Source organism: Cololabis saira, chromosome 24, assembly GCF_033807715.1.
Source record: "Cololabis saira isolate AMF1-May2022 chromosome 24, fColSai1.1, whole genome shotgun sequence".
In the NCBI taxonomy this organism is placed as follows: Eukaryota; Metazoa; Chordata; class Actinopteri; order Beloniformes; family Belonidae; genus Cololabis; species Cololabis saira.
This window is the reverse complement of record NC_084610.1, coordinates 16597353-16617846: the sequence shown is the minus strand read 5'-3', so window position 1 is coordinate 16617846 and position 20494 is coordinate 16597353. Positions and strand designations below refer to the sequence as shown.

Genomic DNA, 20494 nt, shown 5'->3' with positions numbered 1-20494 from the left:
AACTAAACCAGTATTATAAAAGGTTACTATCAAGAATATATGTACAACTACAAGATAAGTATACATAAGACACAAATATTTTTATACATTGTCCTACTTAAGTATATTTCGCTCAAAAGTTTAAGTATGGACTAAATATATTGAATAAAAGTTTCAGTATAAGCTGAGTTTAGGTAACATTAAGTGCTAGGTATACTAACAATTGACTGCAACATTGATATTTGTACTTCCTATGAGTAGAAATTCTATTTAGAGACATCTTAAAGTTAGTTTCTACTAATCACAACTCCGTTTAGGATGGAAAATTATCTATATGATGATTTCATGTATTCAAAACATAACTTGAAATGGCATGTGTTTAGTCATATGTTTTGGGTTTTAATGATTGACGTTTACAATTAAATTTACAATAACCTGAACTTTGCGCTATTGAGTATGAAAAGTGCTATATAAATAAAGTTTGATTTGATTTGATATAAGTAATGAACATTCTAAATATCTACAAAAATGTAATATGAATAACTCCTGTTTTAGATAAGCACAACCACATTACAGCACCATTATATATATATATATATATATATATATATATATATATATATATATATATATATATACACACACATATAAATATATATATTTGTGTGTATATATATATATATATATATATATATATATATATATATATATATATATATATATATATATATATATATATATATATATATATATATACACACACATATATATATGTATGTGGCCAGAAGGTGGCGCTGATGCAGCAGCCTCTTACAAACACCACAGAAGAAGAACGCTTTCCTTTTCCGCCTCGTCCGTCGCTGCAACTCCACCAAAAACACCAGAAACTGCAGAAACATCCCTGAAAAGCAGCCATGGCCCTGGAGTCGCGGATCACCCAGGAGGAGATAAAGAAGGAGCCGGAGAAGCCCATCGACCGGGAGAAGGTGCAGTAGTAGCTGCTAGACGGGTTTGTCCTGGAACATCGAGCTAACGAGCATGCTGCTGTTAGCACGCTAGCCAACGGTGGCTTAAACATTTACTATAAAACGCGATGAAAGTTACAGGAAATACTTGCATACTAGCTGGTGAAACCATCAAACCTGTCAGCATTTTACACGTGCAAAGCCTTTGTGTGTGTGTAGTTTTAAGTAGAAGCTATTCAAGTGTTTTTGCCCTGGGAGAAGAGAGGATTAGTTTGTTCACTGAGGTCCTTCATCATTTTGATTTGATTTTGTACATGTAAAAAACCACAAGAAGAAAGAGAAGATAAGAAAACAAAACAAAGAATTTCATCCTTTAACACTTAATATTTTAATTTACATGTGCAAAAAGGAGTAGGAAGAAGTGTAAACTTATTTAATCCTACCCCCATTCACTAATCATTTATAAGTATTTATAAATACTCACACTGCTAAATAACAGTATTATTATTATATACTGTAATTATACTCACACACATACCTACACATACATACACATAGTTGAGTATTTCTATATATTTGTACACACATGCCCATATAAATATGTATATACAGGACTGTCTCAGAAAATTAGAATATTGTGATAAAGTTCTTTATTTTCTGTAATGCAATTTAAAAAAAAAAAACAAAAAAAAAAACTAAAATGTCATACATTCTGGATTCACTACAAATCAACTGAAATATTGCAAGCCTTTTATTATTTTAATATTGCTGATTATGGCTTACAGTTTAAGATTAAGATTCCCAGAATATTCTAATTTTTTGAGATAAGATATTTGAGTTTTCTTAAGCTGTAAGCCATGATCAGCAATATTAAAATAATAAAAGGCTTGCAATATTTCAGTTGATTTGTAATGAATCCAGAATGTATGACATTTTTGTTTTTTTAATTGCGTTACAGAAAATCACAATATTCTAATTTTCTGAGACAGTCCTGTAAATATACTTATTTACACTATACTATCTCTATATTAACTCCATCTGCTCTGTATATATCTACTTACACACACACACACACACACACACACACACACATACATACATACATATATATATATATATATATATATATATATATATATATATATATATATATATATATATATATATATATATATATATATATATATATATATATATATATATATAGTGTTTATCTGCAGGCCCCTAAAAGCCGCTAAATCCCTTCGTCTTTGTACCTTGTGAAAATCCTGTTTCTATATTTGTTTTTAAACTGGTTAATGTTTGGATCATCATTTTTCTTTATTTCATTCATTAAAAGAAAAACAAAACACTTCAATATAATTACAAAAAATCTCTTTCCTTGAATGAAAGGGAACAGAAAGAAGACTTATTTTATCTTTACTTATTTTATCTGTCCCTTTTTCTTAAGAAATCAAATTTCAATTCATGTACTGTATTTTTGCAACCATTAGAATCAGAATCATCTTTATTGGCCAGGTTCGAACATTGTCCAACAAGGAATTTGACTCTGGTAATTTCGCTATTTGGTGATAAAATAAAATAAACAATAAAACAAATGTGGTATTTCTATGATACAGAATAAACAGTATAAACATTTAAGGTGCAGCAGTTTGAGGTAGAGAGAGAAAAGAAAAGAAAAAGGGACAGTTCTGAATAATATAAATGTCTTTTTTTTTTTTTAATGTGCTGCGCGCTCAATGACGCAATGCGCCCATTGTATTATTGTAAAGGCTGATCGGCTCCCGGTCTCGGCGCCGATCAGTTCTCCCGATCTCGGCGCCGAGCAGTTCTCCCGATCTCGGCGCCGAGCAGTTCTCCCGATCTCGGCGCCGAGCAGTTCTCCCGGTCTCAGCGATCAGGCTCCGGATGAAGCCCGAAGCGCTGAGTCCTGACAACTGATTAATGTAATAACTTAAATAAAGTACAATCAAACAAAGTTTTGCTCCCGCTCTATTTTTAAATACGCACACTTGTATGCTTGTGTGTGTGTGTGTGTTGTAAGGCGGCGCTCCGTGTGAGTAGATGGCGCCTTTTCGGTCGGTGCGCCGTGTGTGTGTTTTAAATACAGAAATGACACACAAAACTGAGGGTGCGCCTTTCCACACGGCGTGCCGAATGGTCATGAAAATACGGTAATAATTAAACAAAAACAAATTATGCAATTTAAAAAAAACACTTTCCAATAAACCTAATTTAAAAACTACAACAAAGTTATAAAATAACACAAAATAGCTGTCGTCAAACACAAGATAGTCGTATTCTTTTTTGATTCAAAGAAAAAAATGACAATGGTGCTAAAAAGAGAGAGAGAAAAGAAAACTCACCTAACTTAACAATTATCATGATATTTCTTGATGTTTGATTTTCATTCTTTGCATTCGTCGATTCAAGCAGCTCTTAATATCATTATTATTGTTATCATTGTGGATTGAACTGTCTAGTGAGCAATCAATTCTTAAAATACTGATAAAGTACAAGCAAAGATTGTCTCCTGCTCAAAGTCCGAGCCTCCCTGACCTCAGTGAGAAATATGCTGATAAATAATTTTTACCTGACTGAATACCCTCACAACCAATGTTAGGAGCCGATAGGCGGCATCGGCCAGGTTGCACACTTTCAGGGCTCAGAGATAAGAATAAAATAAAACTAGAGCTCACAGACACGGCAGCAAGGGGACGACCGGCTAGTCGAGTGTATCAGTATCACAGTAGAACGTGTGTGTGAAGGACATAACACAACTGGCTAATGTTTGTTTCTTCTTAACTCGCTTGTGATCATGCAAATTTCTATGCATAATTCATGCCATGTCTATGGATTTTGACAATTGTAGCATTAAAAATGGATTAGACTGTATTAAGTCTGAGGTTTCCAATGGGTTTTTTAATATTACGTGGGCAAATTTGAGTAACGACAATCTGATGAGGGTTAATCCATTTATTTGAATCAGTTGTTGGTGCAGGAACAGCATCAGTACCCGAGACACTTGACCTGAACTAACATCGTTTAGTTGAGGTTACTTGATCCGGCCACTAGAGGGCAGTAAACACTTCAATGAGGCATCATTTGCATAGTCCGATTTATAATTTTCAAAATAAGGGTTCGTCTTATTCTGGCTTTTTATGTTAACAATTAACGGCCTCTTTCTCTACCTTTTGTTGATCTGTGTGTTCTGATATGTGTATACTAAAAAGATATGTTTTCTGTTCTGTCCTCTTGCACAAGTTAATGTTAACTGTTGCTTTTATGGGATGTTTTTGGTAACCAAGTATAAAATTATATGCAAAATTAAATTTGAAAATATTTATTATCTTTTTTTCCTCTCTCCTGCAGACTTGCCCCCTTCTGCTACGAGTATTTACCACCAACAGCGGCCGACATCACAGAGTAGATGAGTTTTCTCGGGGCAACGTTCCCTCCAGCGAACTGCAGATATACACATGGTAAAACTTAAACGCGAACTTTAAAGTCGAGCCGTCACCGTGGTGCCGCTGAACTGTTTGGTGTGACTCTGGAACTTGTGGATGTTGCAGGATGGATGCCACGCTGAAGGAGCTAACGGGTTTAGTAAAGGAAGTGTATCCAGAGGCCAGGAAAAAGGGGACCCACTTCCACTTCGCCATCGTCTTCCCTGATCCCAGAGGGAAAATGTACAAGTGAGTATCTCCCTGGAGGTAGTACTGACTAGAGATGCACCGATCAGGATTTTGAGGGCCGATCACCAAAAGCAGTATCTGCCAATCCCGATATTTTGGATCACAGTGTGAAATCCATAAATTCTTCAATATTGTTCTATCATGTACACGACACTGACATTGTATTATTAGGTATAAAGATTGGGAGATGATAAAGTATCAGGAACTGTCTGTTTTATTGCAGGCTGATGTGCAATAAAAATTTCACCCTCTAGAGACTCTTAGAGACGACTTAGACTCACTTACAAAGCATCACTTACTAGCTTAAGCAACATGTGCAGCAACACAGACAACAGCAGACATGTCACTCTAAAAGTTGATACAAGTTGTAAACTATAAACCTTGGTTTTCCTGTGGAAAGAGGAATTGAATCTTAAAATAAAAAAATAATTATAAATTATTAAGCTTTGTAAAATCTTTAGCGATAGCATCCACCACATGTGAGGAAACTCTTGTGAGTGAAGCAAAACCCTTCACACTAGAACTCCAAATGTCACTCGTGAAGCGACTGACACGACTGTCGTCCTGCGTGAAGCTTTGGACTGTGTAAGGTCTGGTAAAACTCCGGCGGTCATTTATCAGTGAAATATTAACGACGCAGCAGCGTGTACCGCGGATCGAAGCTGCTAACGACGCGTTTAAACCTGACATCTGCTACAAGAGAAAGCAGCTGATGAGCAAAGCACATGAATTCTTTACCTTACGATGTAGTTCTTTATTTTTCTTGCTGTTGTTTATAGGTTTCTGTTGCGTTCAGCGTAGTTAGCGGCATTTTTCCTTTTCTTTCTCTGCATTAGCGGCAGTCAACTTTGGCAACTCAATATACTCCTTCGTGTGAAAAACTTTCAAATGTCTTATCAGCTTCGTTGTGTTGAAATTCTTTTATAACATTCCTCCTTGGGGTATTTCCTTTGGACACACCTTGCAAACTGCACGCGGGCAGCGGTTTGGTGTTATAAACATCACCAGATCAGCCTGCTCTGGACTATTATTTCCAATCAAAACCCATAGGGCCGTTATCGGCCGATACCGATCGGTGCATCTCTAGTCGTGACTGGACTTGTGGGAGCGGCCTGATGAATTTACCTGCAATGTTCCCTTTCTCACCTCACTCAGGTTGAAAGACATCGGCAGCACCGTGTCGGGCAGGAAGGGTCCGGACGACTCCATGACCCTGCAGTCTCAACGGTTCCAGATCGGAGACTACCTGGATATAGCGATAACGCCACCTAACAGAGTCCCACCCCTCAGCACACGCATGAGACCATTCTGAAGTGCATGCATACACGTCCTTGAACATGAACCGATACATTTGATCTGTTTATTGTGTCTTAAATGCTTCTCGTTCATTTTATAAGTCTTGTTTAATAAAGCTGTTTTTTTTTTTCCGGAATTGAAAATTGTCATCATTGCTTGGTACTTGAATGTTAGCTTTCTTTAAGTAAAACGGCATTTAATTAAGGATTAACTTACTATTTCTACTAAGACAAGATGCCTTATTTATTGAATAAATCTCTTTGATGGCACCACAATAGATGGCTTTATAAGAGCTGTACGTGCTTGTGAAGCTGATAATTGATCATAGTTAATCATTTTTAATAACAGATGTGGTGAAATTAATCGAGTAGTCGTTTGTTTATCCCCAGTGAAAGTTGAAGGGGAAATAATGTAAAATTTAGCAGCGAGTGAGAGGGAAACATTACAGGGAGGTTAAGAGATCAAGAAAAATCCATCACTTGCTTCCTCAATAATAAAAATATATTTTAAAAATCAAAATTATTAATGAATGGTCCTGAAAGTGCCATTAATTGTCATAAAAGATGCATTGGGTAGGAAAGTAGCCTAACTAGTGTTTTAAAAAATACTTGAACATAAAGGAGTTAAAATGTCAGATGCCCAAAAAAAACTGCCACTATTGTAGGGAATTCAAATCTAGAAATCTTTAATATTTCTAAAAAATTTAACTGATACTCGTACGCTTTTCTTCTTTTGTTATTAAACTTTTTATTAAAGAAATAAAGTCAGTTATACAAGATTCACATCATGACATTATCAATTGGGTATTGTTTTTCATTAAAAAAAGGAGAAAATAAAAAATAAATCAATTAATGAGTAAGTAAAACAAATCAACCAAAATCGGATGTACAGTCAATCCAAAACTAATACCAAGTAAATAAATAAATCAAGAAGAAATCAAAAAGAAGATGCATTTGTAAAGGGATAGCAAAAAAGGGATTTTCACTTTCGTCTCAAATAATCTGAGAAGTCACCGTAAAATACTAGAAGAAATGAGTAAAATAAAATAAATTAAAAATTTAATTAAAAAAAAGTTTCTTTGGTACACCATCAGCACAAGTTGCTTTTCTTTTTTTAATCTTTCAAAAAATGTAGGGTTTCATTATTTGAACCCAAAAAACATTAATGTGATCGGCACTTTATTTTGAAAAAAGGAGGAAGTTACTGTCCTCGTTGACGCATGCGCGGTGCCTCTCACTGCCAGCTAACCAACGTTATTGATTGCAGCTTGTGGGGACAAAAGCAGATATTTAATACACTTAAATAGTGAAATGTTTCGTAGAAAACTGACGGCTCTGGATTACCACGATCCCAGCGGATTTGAATGCTCAGGTAAGAAAGTAAACACACAAGAAAGCTATTTAAAAGTCCAGTATGGTGGAAGCTGCTAACGTGGTCCTGTCAGCGACGATACGACCAGACTCCACTCTAAAAACAGTCATTTCTCGGGTCAATTTAGATCCAGCGGCTCAAATCGTCAATGAAACTTTAATGACTTACTTTTACAGAGTCTAATACACCACAGATTAATTCGGCACAGTTAGATTAAACATGTGTGCACCACATAATGTTTTAAGGTATTTGTAACTTGGCCATGTCCAGCCCGGTGGGCTATATTTAACTAAGTAAACCATTATCCACTGCTATAACTCTGAACTTGACTATCTGTCAGTTTCTTTGGATGCTGAGTTAAATAAATAGTTTCTAGTAAGTATGATGACACGACAACATGACTCAGCAGGTGACTGTAATAACCAGGTCCAATCCTCAAACTGGTTCTCCAAAGAAGGCAGAGATTGATTTGGTTTAGTTATTTCTCTTTCTTTCTACTTCAAATAGCATTAATTTTAAATATGAATGAATGTGATACTCACATGGAAATAAAAAAAAAACAAACATTGAATTTACTGTAATTTTCTGTCATATTTAAACAAACCTGTCTTCTTTTTTCAGAAAAGTACATTTAAATCTCAGAATCCATTTTTATTTATATATATATATGTATGTATGTATGTATGTATGTATGTATGTATGTGTATATATATATATATATATATATATATATATATATATATATATATATATGTTTACTGGCATTTTTTCCACTTCAAATAGCAGTAATTTTAAATATGAATGATTGTGATACATGGAAATAAAAAAAAAATTGAATTTACTGTAATTTTCTGTCATATTTAAATAAACCTGTCTTCTTTTTTCAGAGAAGTACATTTCAATCTGAGAATCCATTTTTATTTATATATATATATATATATATATATATATATATATATATATCACTGTTTCTTCAGAGTCGGGACAAAACATGTGCACTGTAGAAAAGTCTAATTCAAATAAAAAGTAAAGAAATGTGTAACAATTGGCATGCTTACAAAGTTAGATCAAGAGGAATTCTGAATGCTGATGATAAGTTTAAGCCTTAAAAAAAATTTTTTTTGAGGGTATTTGTTCAAATGTATGACTAGTAGTAAGCTCACCCATGTTAATTATTTTGTCACAGTCAAGGGGTCTCAGTATTCAATTATTAAAAAAAACTTCAAAAACCTCTTAAATTGTGAGAAAATTCATATTAAGTTAAAGATAAGGGTTAAAAGTATTTAAGACAACATAGAGTTTTAACATAAAAAAAGATTTTCCATAAAAATATGGCCATCGAAGTTGTGTCACACTTTTTGTCAACTCCATCATCGTTTTCATTAACCTCATTTAAATCAGATAATAGCATGGTCAGCTATTTCCCTGAGGACCCCTTTTCATTCTCCTGGCTGTGGTGAATGCAGCAGTAGCACACATGCTCTGGTAAGTTTTACATTTTTTGATATTTTAAACAAACAATGTTAATTTTTCTATGGTCACAGCCAGAAAATATCAACTCCGTGTATCCATTGTGAAAGTTTTAAAAAACATTAGTGGATTAAATTTAAGTATTTTAGTGAAGACATGTTGACAGCTAGCAACTGACAAAAAAGTAGCTAGCTAGCTGCAGTGTATTTTTGCGCAGAGGAAAAAAACATGCCATTTCTTCAACTCCGTCATCGTCAACTCCGTCACTTTTTATCGATGACGGAGTTGACATATCATTTTATTGTAACGTTAATGACAGTTGTTATGACTCAAGATGTATGTTCAAGCAGGAGGAGTAATACTCTGTTCAGTAAAGTAGGTAGCATATCCTCAATAAATTTTAAAAGATAAATTGTTCTCCTTTGTCAACTCCGTCATTTTTTGTCAACTCCGTCATCACGAAATCAGCACAATGAAATGTATATTTTTGTTATTTTTTGGCGGGAATCAAATTCGCTTTTCAGATTTTTGTTGGTACAGTAATAAAGTATCATCAGATAAACATGTTGTTTTGTCTTATTTACTTTTAGAATGTTTTCAAATACTATTAAAATCAAATATGAAGTATGAAAATGCAAATATTTGGGAATTCCTGTACGAAGAACCCTGTGTAATTAAGCCAGAAGTATTTATATTGTATTTTCCTGCCTATTTCAGTGACTACACACTATAAGAACACAAATCAGAATGTTAGATTCTTGTTGGGATGGAATAATAGTAATTAAACACTTTTTAGTGTCAGTGACGGAGTTGATAAAAGTCAAGGCATTGTGGTATATATGTGAATTTGTCAAAAATACATAAATACCTACAGCCTGCACCTTTATTTGGTTAAATAGCTCACATCTTGATCTTCCTGAATATACAACTCATATGAACATAAGGACAATTTTCAAAAAAACAATTTCAGAATGCATTTTGTCCCGACTCTGAAGAAACAGTGATATATATATAATTAGTTTACTGGCATTTTTTTCCACTTCAAATAGCAGTACTTTTAAATATGAATGATTGTGATACTCACATTGGAAATAAAAAAAACAACATTGAATTAACTGTAATTTTCTGTCATATTTAAACAAACCTGTCTTCTTTTTTAGAAAAGTACATTTAAATCTCAGAATCCATGTCAATTGACTGAAAATTAAGACTCAGTACAGACAAATATGATTCTGTACTAACAAAATAATATGACAGACAGTTCCTTTGTAGCTGCACTTCCTCCATGTTTATCCATCGGTCTCACAAACCAATAACTGACAGTTTTCATATATATATATATATATATATATATCTATATCTCCAATAATAAACCACAATTCTGATACAGTGTTTGTCTATTAGGGCCAAAAATTTTATTTATGTATATATTTTATTTATGTATATATTTATTAGTCTACAATAATAAACCACAATTCTGATACAGTGTTTGTCCAAATCTGATACACTGTTTGTCCAAAGATGATTCTTTCCAGTGGAACTTTTTCCAGCATCAGTTCTTTTCTGTGTGCAACAGTCGATCACTGTGGGGAATCAATAACAGGATCAAACATTTACACAGCTCAGTGTACTGTTTTAGTGCCCAAAAGCCCTTCTGTCATTCTAAAATTGAAGAAGTTTGAGCCCTTGAACATTTTAAACATCATTCTGGCTGCACATTTGAACTGACTGTTCATGAACGAAGAGTCTTAGTGAATAACAAGTCGATGGTCACCCCGACTGAGTTCCTTTGTGGACACGAGAGAATTTCACAGAGAGGAAACTATCAGTGCATATATATATATATATATATATATATATATATATATATATATATATATGTATGTATGTATGTAGTTTACTGGCATTTTTTCCACTTGAAATAGCAGTAATTTTAAATATGAATGTGATACTCACATGGAAATTTAAAAAGAAACATTGAATTTACTGTAATTTTCTGTGTCTTTTTTCAGAAAAGTACATTTAAATCTCTGGTTAAGTTAAGACTCAGGACTTGATTTAAATTTGCACAAATATGATTCTGTACTAACAAAATAATATGACAGACAGTTCCTTTACAGCTACAGTGGGCTATATTTAACTAAGTAAACCATTATCCACTGCTATAACTCTAAACTTGACTATCTGTCAGTTTCATTGGATGCTGAGTTAAATAAATAGTTTCTAGTAAGTATGATGACACGACAACATGACTCAGCAGGTGACTGTAATAACCAGGTCCAATCCTCACACTGGTTCTCCAAAGAAGGCAGAGATTTTATATTGATTTAGTTATCAATCTCTCTTTTTTTTTTCTTCTTCCGCTGCTGGTGGTCATTCTTTGTTTTATTTTATTTTTTTATTTATTTATTTTTTTTAATTATTTTTATTTAAATGTACACATTGACAATGATAAAGTGCATGTAAATGACAGTAACATAAGAGCCAAAAAACAAAAAAAACAGACAGTTGGCTTGGCTATATTTCACATATTACAGTGACAATAACCTCACTTTTCAAGTCAAAATAGAAATAAATAAATGACAAAAGGTAAATCAAAATAAAGTGTAATCTTATTCAGGTGTAACTGGGAACTTTCTCTGCATAGGCAAAGAAAGGTCCCCACATTTCACTAAATTATCTAGAAGAGCCTCTCAGTGTCAGATTTTTTTCAAGCCTCAAATTGTTGAAAATCTCTTTTATTCACAGTGTATGTGATGGCGGTGTTGGTGATTTCCACCTCATTAGAATAAGACGTCTGGCCAATAATGTCACAAAAGCTATCAAATCTGCTTGAAGTTTAAGCAAAGGCAGTTGAGAGATGTCAAACAACGCAGTAATGGGATTAGGCTCAATGACTGTCCCAGTTACCTCTGTCAAAGTATTAAAAATTGCAGTCCAATAGTTGTACAGGGATGTACATGATTGGCTGGTGTTTGATGACATTTTTCACAAAAGGGATCAAAACTATCATAAACCTTACAAAGTCTAACTTTGGTCCAATGAGTGCGGTGAACAACTTTACATTGGATCAACCCATGTTGGGCGCAGACAGAAGAGTAATGCACCCGTTTAAGAATATCCTCCCACAGCTGGCCAGACATCCTCCTCCCAAAGAGCCTTCACAGAATCCAGAGATGGATTCTGGTTGCTGGTGGTCATTCTGTTTCCTGACGAGCGTTACTTTGTGCCCCTGCTTCTCCCCTGTTTATTTGTAAGGATCCCCATTAGCTATGCCCTTAAACACAGCTAGTCTTACTGGGGTCCACATTAAAAAACAATACATTTAAAACTATACAGTTAAAAACAAGACATAAAGAAAGACAACGAAATAACACGACAAACTTACATTAAACTTTACCGTACATGTAAATCATTATCTTAAAGCAAAAAAAACATACATGCATTCCAATATACAGTAAAACATCATCTCTAGGCCATAAAAATAACCTTACCCTGTCCAGTATGTATATGTATCCGTATAAGTGTGTGTGCGTGTATGGGATCCTTTACGTACAGGACTGTCTCAGAAAATTAGAATATTGTCATAAAGTCTTTTTATTTTCTGTAATGCAAAAATGTCATACATTCTGGATTAATTACAAATCAACTGAAATATTGCAAGCCTTTTATTATTTTAATATTGCTGATCATGACTTACACCTTAAGAAAACTCAAATATCCTATCTCAAAAAATTTGAATATTCTGGGAATCTTAATCTTAAACTGTAAACCATAATCAGCAATATTAAAATAATAAAAGGCTTGCAATATTTCAGTTGATTTGTAATGAATCCAGAATGTATGACATTTTTGTTTTTTTAATTGCATTACAGAAAATAAAGTAAATAAAATATCACAATATTCAAATTTTCTGAGACAGTCCTGCATGATATTCCAATGTGTTTCTTAATTTGCTTTTTGAATATTGATTTTTGTGTTAATTTAGTCATATAGTGGTAAAGAATTCCATGATTTCATTGATCTATATTCTACTGTATGCTTCAGAAAATTAGTGTTTGGCTTAGGAAGTGAAAACCGGCCCTTTGCTTCCTGTCTAGTGGCGTATGTATATGACTCTAGATTGTGTCTTAACTGATTGTACTGATATAATGGAGTTTTGGATTGTAAAACCGTCCATATTGAAAACAGAAGTGCAGCATTCATTCTGTCCTCAACTTTTAACCTTTGTAGACAGAAGTGCAGCTGTTGATCCTGGTGTTATATGGACACTGGAGAACAAGGCCTGCTGTCTTGTTCTGAACCAGCTGGAGTTTATTTAAATCTTTTTTAGTAGCATTCGCCCATACTATTTGGCAGCAGTCAAGATGTGAGAGAACAATATTGTGTTAGTGTTTTTCTGCCTCGCCTTACCACTGCCAATGCCCCTGTGCTCAGATGAAACACACTTCAGGAACTGCATCGTGTGGCTGGAGGACCAGAAGATTCGACATTACAAGATTGAAGACCGAGGGAACCTGAGAAACATCCCCAGCTCGGACTGGCCCAAAGCCTACCAGCAGGTAGGACCGCTGCCCGACCGACCCGGGGGCAACCCCTGAACCCGGCTCCTAACATCACCCCAAACACCCCTGACTGAATGATGCTGGACTCTCAAACTGATGCTTCACAATGTTTTTATTCCTCGGATGTAAACACACTGCAAACACACCGTAAGAGCTATAAAAGAAGAAAATCAAATAGAGTTACTCTTACTACATCCATTTAACTTAAATACAGACTGACACAGCTGCTTGCTCGGTAATAACAGCTACCGTTAACCACAATAGAACGTATGCATTGACGTCACTTCCCCACTGGACCAGCCCCCTTACTCGCACTGAGTGGCAAAAACAGCTGCAACTAGTGGAGAAGACGGGATAACAGCCGATTATCAGCTTAAATTAGCGTCAGTTGGACTTGACAGTGACCCGTACAGTTTCCCCAAGAACCAGTGGTCCATGGACATTAATATTTGGCCACGAATCCAGTTTCCTGATATTTATATGTACTTAATTTCTACGCCGGGGAAATACACGAAACAAAGCTTGAAGGAATACAAAAGTCTTGACGCTTGGTCCTACTTCAAGGCAGGATTTGTTGTAGAAATTAAAGTGATGAGGACACCGAACTCTATGATTTGACCTTTTAACGTTAGCTACCCAAAAATCCAACATTACCTGATACAAAATGGGAACCGCAAATCCACGTTTCGGTGCCTGGAATCCAGTTGTTTCTGTGAATTGCAGCGATCCATTTGTCTCTCTTAAGCTTATTTTTCGTCAGTTTGTAAAACGATAACTCTGATTTCTTGCTAAATCTATGCGTACAGTCGATCGCACAACAGCTCTTTCCCATTTTAGATGTTTTCCAGTTGCTCAAACTGAAAGTTTATGCTGCCGCTCAGTCTTTCTGACACTCAGTCTTTCTGCCACTCAGTGGGCGTAACCCGCTGTGAAGTCGCATCTGTGACGTCATGCACATTCCATCTATATATAACACATTTATAGAAATACTCTGCTCATATTAAAGGTAATTTACAACCTGACTTGTTTCATTCAGTACTTGCAGGACCTGAACTGCCCGTTCGGAGAGCCGGAGAGGCGGGAGGCGCTGGACTGGCTGCTGGGCCTGGCCGTGCGCTACGAGTATGGAGACAACGGTAAGATGCACCTGCCGGGGGGAAGCAGGGCGAGGGGGGTGGAAGACGTCTGTCACACCACCTGACAGACGTAACTTCTTTATTTTTCACCATTGATGTTTTATTGAAGGTTTGCAATATACAAACAATGTACAGCAATCAGTTATTCCAGTTCACAAGCCATGCAAGATCAGCAGCACAGAGCACAGTCATGCATCAACAACAACAAATGACAGTTAAAGAAAAAGTTAGAAAAATAAATAAAAAGAAAAAAATAATACATAAAAGAAACAAAACCTTGGTGTGACAGACTTCATAATATCTCGTATAAAATGAGAATTATATTTGTGACAGCTTAATGATTGAAAATCTCAGAATGCATATCCATCATTGATATACATTTCTTATTTGTAATTAACTTGAGACTTGATAATAATCAACTTCAATCAAAAACAACTTAAATACTGGAGAAGAGTTTTGGAATTTACATTTATGGATGTGAAAGTTTCCTAATCAAATATAAAGATTGACAATAGTACATAACTTTCCTTTGAATTCAAAATAAGTAATAATGTTCTTCCCTTCAATGTTTATTTTATGTGTTGTTTTACATAGTATAAAACTCTCAAGTTCTTTCCAAAATGTGCTGCTATAAGAGCAATCGTAAAACAAGAGAGTTACACTTTCAGGTTCAGTTTTACAAAAGGTACATTTGTTATCCATGTCAAGGAATTTTGAGATATATGTGTTAGATGGGTATATGTTATGTAGTATTTTTTAAATGTAGTTCTCTGATTTTGTTTGTAACACAAAATGTGAAAGGAACAAGCCAATTAATATCCAAGAAAATAGCATTCCAAAAGAATTTCCCTCATGGTGTTATTTTCCTCGCATTGTAAAAACATTCTCTGATATGTTTATTAGTACACCTTTTACACAAAATATGAATACCATTTATATAAAGAGTGTTAATAGTATGTTGCGACTTCTGTAAGTTCAGTTTAGATGTTAAGCCCTTTGCAGGCGGCTGTCTGGCTGCAGTTCCCGTGGTGGCCAGTAGATGGCGGTACAACCACGCTCTCTTCTTACCGGCGTTGTTTGTTATTTGTACTTTATTTATATAGCCCTTTACAGCGACCTCTAGGTGAGCCAAAGTGGTTTACAGAATAAAACATACAGAAATACAACATACAGACAGAGCAAAAAATAAATGGAATAAAAGAAAAATAGTAAAAAGTGTCACCACCCTACTGGGTATTAAAAGCCATTCTAAATAAATAGGTTTTAAGCCTTGATTTAAAAAGGCCAGGGTCTGTTTATTTCGAACATGTAAAAAAACAAGAAAAAAGACGGGCATCTGCATTCTGCACTAGTTGAAGGCGGCTAATAGAGACGCCAACATACAGTGCATTACAACAGTCTAATCTCCATCTGATCAGAACGTGAACAGCTTTCTCCAGGTCGTGACGATTTAAAAAAGATTTCACTTTGGCTAGGAGGCGTAACTGACAAAAACTTTCTGACATAAGGATTGAAAGAAGAGAACAAGGCGCCAAAGCTAGTCGTCACAGTTTCCCCAAACACAATGCTCTCTGTCTTGTCCTCGTTTACAGTTTTTCACAATTGTTTAAACACATTTCCTGATAAACTACCTAACTATCTCAAAACTCTAAACACAAATTACAAAACTCACACACAAAATGCAAAATCCTACACTTCTCTTGCAAAAGCACACTCTACCCTCAAAACTGTGTTAACTCTTCACTAAATGGTATTTCCTTCTCAAATGCCAAACACATACATCATTTGAGTAGACATTTCTAAGCACCCACTGAACACTGATGTGCAGAATGGAAGACACTATAGTATGAATGGAAAACACTATATGAATGAATGAATGAATGAATGCCTCAGTAGAATCATGCATTTGTATGTTCTGTGTTTCACCTTCAGCTGTTGGATGTAATATATCACCATATAGTATTCTTATGTATAGACTACTCAAATAGAACACAACACACAATTCTTTACTGTAACAACAAATACAGTCATATTTTACTGTATTTGGACTCAAAATGTGTACGATCCCTCCTCCTCCTCTTACTCTCACTTCTCTGATCTGCTGCTCACCTCTCTCATTATCACCACCATCCATTGTTCTCCAAACAAACCAGGAGCTCACCTGTGACCCTTTTATGGCAAATTGCATATTGCACAACAGTTTTTGGAGTTTAGAAATGTGATTGACTGTGTGTTCTGTGTGAACAGCAAGAGAGGGAATTCAGGAAGAGTGTGCAGGATATTGAGAATTGTGTGTAGTGTTGTGAGAAATGTGTGGTATGGAATGGGAATTTGAGTCTAGAGCAGTAAATGTGCTTGGAGTTCAGCAGGATTAGTTCAGCCACCTGAAACATGAGTTTCTGATGTTCCAATAAATGTGTTTAAACAATTGTGAAAAACTGTAAGTGCAGGAAGTTCTGCACTTAAACGAGGTGAAGTTCTTATTTATTTTTCCCCACATCTCTCCTCAGTTGACAAGTATAAGAACTGCCCACCACTGGCAGCCTCAGGGAACAGTGATAAAGCGGTGGACCCCCTTGTCAACCTCGATGGTAAGGAAACATCTCCTATCTATATTCTATCCATCCCCATCTGTTCTCGATGATCCTCATTTATCTGTTGTTTTTCTTCTTTCTTTCCAGGTAATTCTCCAGATTTCAAAGCAGGGGTGACGGCTCTGGCCAACATCCTGAAGATCCAGCGACATGACGATTACCTGATCATGCTGAAGGTGTGGAGATCGTTCCCTCTGAACTGCACTCGTTGGGAAATGTTGTGTTCACAAACTGCAGAAATTGACGTTTAGGAAGTTCATACTTCTTCTGGTTGGCTTTATAATCATAAAACAACAACAACAACCCACCATTGATTGATTGATTTCATGTCATCCTGACAGGCGATTCGTATCCTGATCCAGGAGAGACTCTCTCCCGAGGCCATCACCAAAGCCAGCCAAAACAAAGAGGTGAGTGATCAACTGTTTTTTATTATTTTGTTGATGCATACAATTAAATCGAACAATTATGGACGCAATTGTATAGCAAAAACCTTTTAAATCACCCGTCCCCCCACCAGCCCTGTAGCGATCCAACAAGACAACAATAACACAACAGGACAAAACAAACCGGACAAGAAAGCCAAAAACAAAACAAATGGGATAAATGTTCATTCAATATTCAGTTCTTTCAGTTTTTCAATGGCATGTGTCCATATTTTTAATGTCGGGCTGGGGATCGATTCAAATTTCAAGAATTGATTCCAATTCTTAAGATTCAGAATCGATTATCAAGATTTGATTCGATTCTGATATTGATTTGGGTTAGAGTTATTAAAACTTTTTTTCAGCTGTTGCATGAATTATATGACCATTTAGTTATGCAACATATTAATACTAATATTATATTGAGATTCAACAGAAAGTATTTTTATTACAGAAACAAGACATGTTTTACCTCAGAGCATGAAAGTTTCTGATTTCGGCTACTTTTCTCCCTGTTCTTGATTACGGCGATGTTGTGTACATGTGTGCGTCAGCCAGCTGTCTACAGTCCTTGACTCCGGTCTACCACTGTGCTCTACGGTTCATAACTGGTTGTAGCATCTCACTCATCACTGTGAACTGTATGCTAAAGCTGGCTTGTCTTCTCTGAATGTTAGACGATTTACACACTGGATGACTGATTTATACGGCTCTTCTTGGCTTGGTTCCTGTTTATTTATGTTCATTTCTTCAGAGAACTAAAAGCCCTTATGCTTTAAGGTCGAATGACACTTTGCACCTGGCTGTTCCTCGTGTTCGGAATAACTTGTTGAAAAAAAGCTCTTTTTCTCTGCACCCTCTGTGTGGAATAACCTCCAACTTGAACTGAAAATGCCTGAACTTGTTTCACTTGAAGCCTTTCGCTCACTTCTTAAAAACCGACAACGAGAATCCTTTCGGCAGTGCCTGTGTTTTTAAACTACATGTGCCCGTGTTCTTAAATTTTAAATTATTTCTGAAGTTGTTGTTTTTTACATATTACTGAAGTCACCACTATTGCACTTTATTTGCTAAACAGTTTGCATTCTCATTTTAATATTTGTTACGTGATTGCTGTGATTTGTGTGTGGACATGTGCTGCTGCTTCCTTGGCCAGGTAACCCTTGGAAAAGAGGTCTTGACCTCAATGGGTCTCTTTTTATCTGGTTAAATAAGGGTGAAATAAAAAAAGTGTGTGTGTGTGTGTGTGTCTGTCTGTCTGTCTGTCTGGTTGGGTTTGATTTAAAGTTGTTGTTTTACACTAGTTTAGGAGAAGTGTAGTTTTACTCTCATATCAAACCTCAACTTGTTCCACAAATGCCGCTCTGTCCCTTTAAACGATGCTCTTGTTTTCCTCCCTCCTCAGGGTCTCCCTGTGGCTCTGGACAAGCACATCTTGGGTTTCGACACTGGAGGTGAGAGCTGCTTTCTCTTTTTGATCCTGACACGAAGGGATGTGCCGGACGGCCGGATCCATGTTTGTTTGGATTCCAGTCCTGCCGTCAGAAACCGCCTCTCTGACCCGATTGTTCCCCCCCCTGTCTCCCCCCCGTCTCCCCCTCAGACGCCACCCTGAACGAGGCGGCTCAGATCCTGCGCCTGCTGCACATCGAGGAGCTGCGGGAGCTGCAGACCCGGATCAACGAGGCCATCGTGGCCGTGCAGGCCATCATCGCCGACCCCAGGACGGACCACAGGCTGGGCAAGGTCGGCAGATGAGAGGCTCGCCGGAGGAAGTGCGGGAACCGACCGCGGGAGTTTTTGCTTTGATTCTTCTTTTTTTTTTTCTTCTTCAGAGAAAAAGCCTTTTTTTTTTTTTTTTTTTTTTTTTTTTTCCATTTCTGGTGTTTGACTGACTAAAATGAGTTTGCAGTTTTTCCATTGTTGCATGAAACGAGGCGGTGTGAGCAACCACGAGCAGCGGTCCCGCCTTTAGGTTCCTGGTCTGAGTTTTTGTACACCAGGACGGCCAAAACCGATGCCTAGTAGTAGTAGTTCTCGTCTCTGATACTCTGCTGCATCCTTGTTGGGAAAGAAGCAGCTGAAGGTTGTTTGTTTCTTCCAGATGACTGATTTTTTTTTTTTTGCAGATGCAATAAACGTTTATTTCTCAGTGGTTTACATTCATGTTTTATCTCGTGTGGTGAGGAAGAAAACAGCCCAAAAAGCCCCCATCAAGTATCAAATCACATTTTATTGTTATAAATATCACTTCTCATTGACAGAAAAACAAAAGATTTGAAATATAGTCAAAAATATTTAGTAAAAAATCCCAATGTTTGGATGTAAAAATATAGATTAGTGCAGAGAAATCGGAGGGGAAATCTGACAGTCACCAGGCGACTAACGTCACAATCGCCGGGTTTAATCCAGAGAAATGAGTTGAATCCAGGTTTCGAGTCTTGAGATGCAAAAACCTTTAACAGGAAGTGATTGTCTCTTTGTAATACTTGTGCTTGTAGATGAGGATTGAAGGTTCCTTATTGGAGAGCTGGAGCAGGAAAACAACCAGTAGGATTTCTGGAGGCACGACTACGGAAGAGTATTAGGGCCATATAGGAGAAAAAATATTTGAGAGGGGAAGATTTTTTTTAATTTTTATTGTGCACTTCGAGAAAAAAGTCGAAATGTCGAGATTATTGTTGAAATACAATTTCAAGAATAAAGTCAAAATTTTGCCTTTTTTCTCAACATTTCGACTTTTTTCTCGAAGTGCATAATGAAAAAAAAATCTTCCTCCTCTAAAATATTTTCATTTTTCTCCCGCCTGGCCCTAATACTCTGCTGCTAGCTATCTTCTTTTTTTTTTTCTTTTCCGTTGCTGCTAAGATCTGGCTCTGGCTTCGTCCCAGTCAGGCATCTTCATCCAACTCTCGGTAAAAGACAAATGAGTTTCCCCAAAGTTGTCGACTAGCACCTGAACCAAGACACTAATGAAAGCTAAACTGGAAAACTAAAA

The 20494-nt window shown here is 36.1% G+C and overlaps 2 protein-coding genes across 2 annotated transcripts; both read left to right on the top strand.

Moving 5' to 3' along the window:
* Positions 1-795: 795 nt before the first annotated feature.
* On the top strand, positions 796-6067 carry sap18 (Sin3A-associated protein). The gene is made up of 4 exons (XM_061715683.1): positions 796-965; positions 4317-4426; positions 4517-4639; positions 5795-6067. Exons 1-4 carry the CDS (start codon positions 894-896, stop codon positions 5949-5951), a joined length of 462 nt encoding a protein of 153 aa, XP_061571667.1. The 5' UTR covers positions 796-893; the 3' UTR covers positions 5952-6067.
* A 1086-nt stretch (positions 6068-7153) lies between these two features.
* On the top strand, positions 7154-19648 carry rtraf (RNA transcription, translation and transport factor). The gene is made up of 8 exons (XM_061715591.1): positions 7154-7306; positions 13214-13338; positions 14378-14477; positions 16988-17068; positions 17159-17247; positions 17413-17481; positions 18902-18950; positions 19100-19648. Exons 1-8 carry the CDS (start codon positions 7246-7248, stop codon positions 19252-19254), a joined length of 729 nt encoding a protein of 242 aa, XP_061571575.1. The 5' UTR covers positions 7154-7245; the 3' UTR covers positions 19255-19648.
* The last annotated feature ends 846 nt before the right edge of the window (positions 19649-20494 follow it).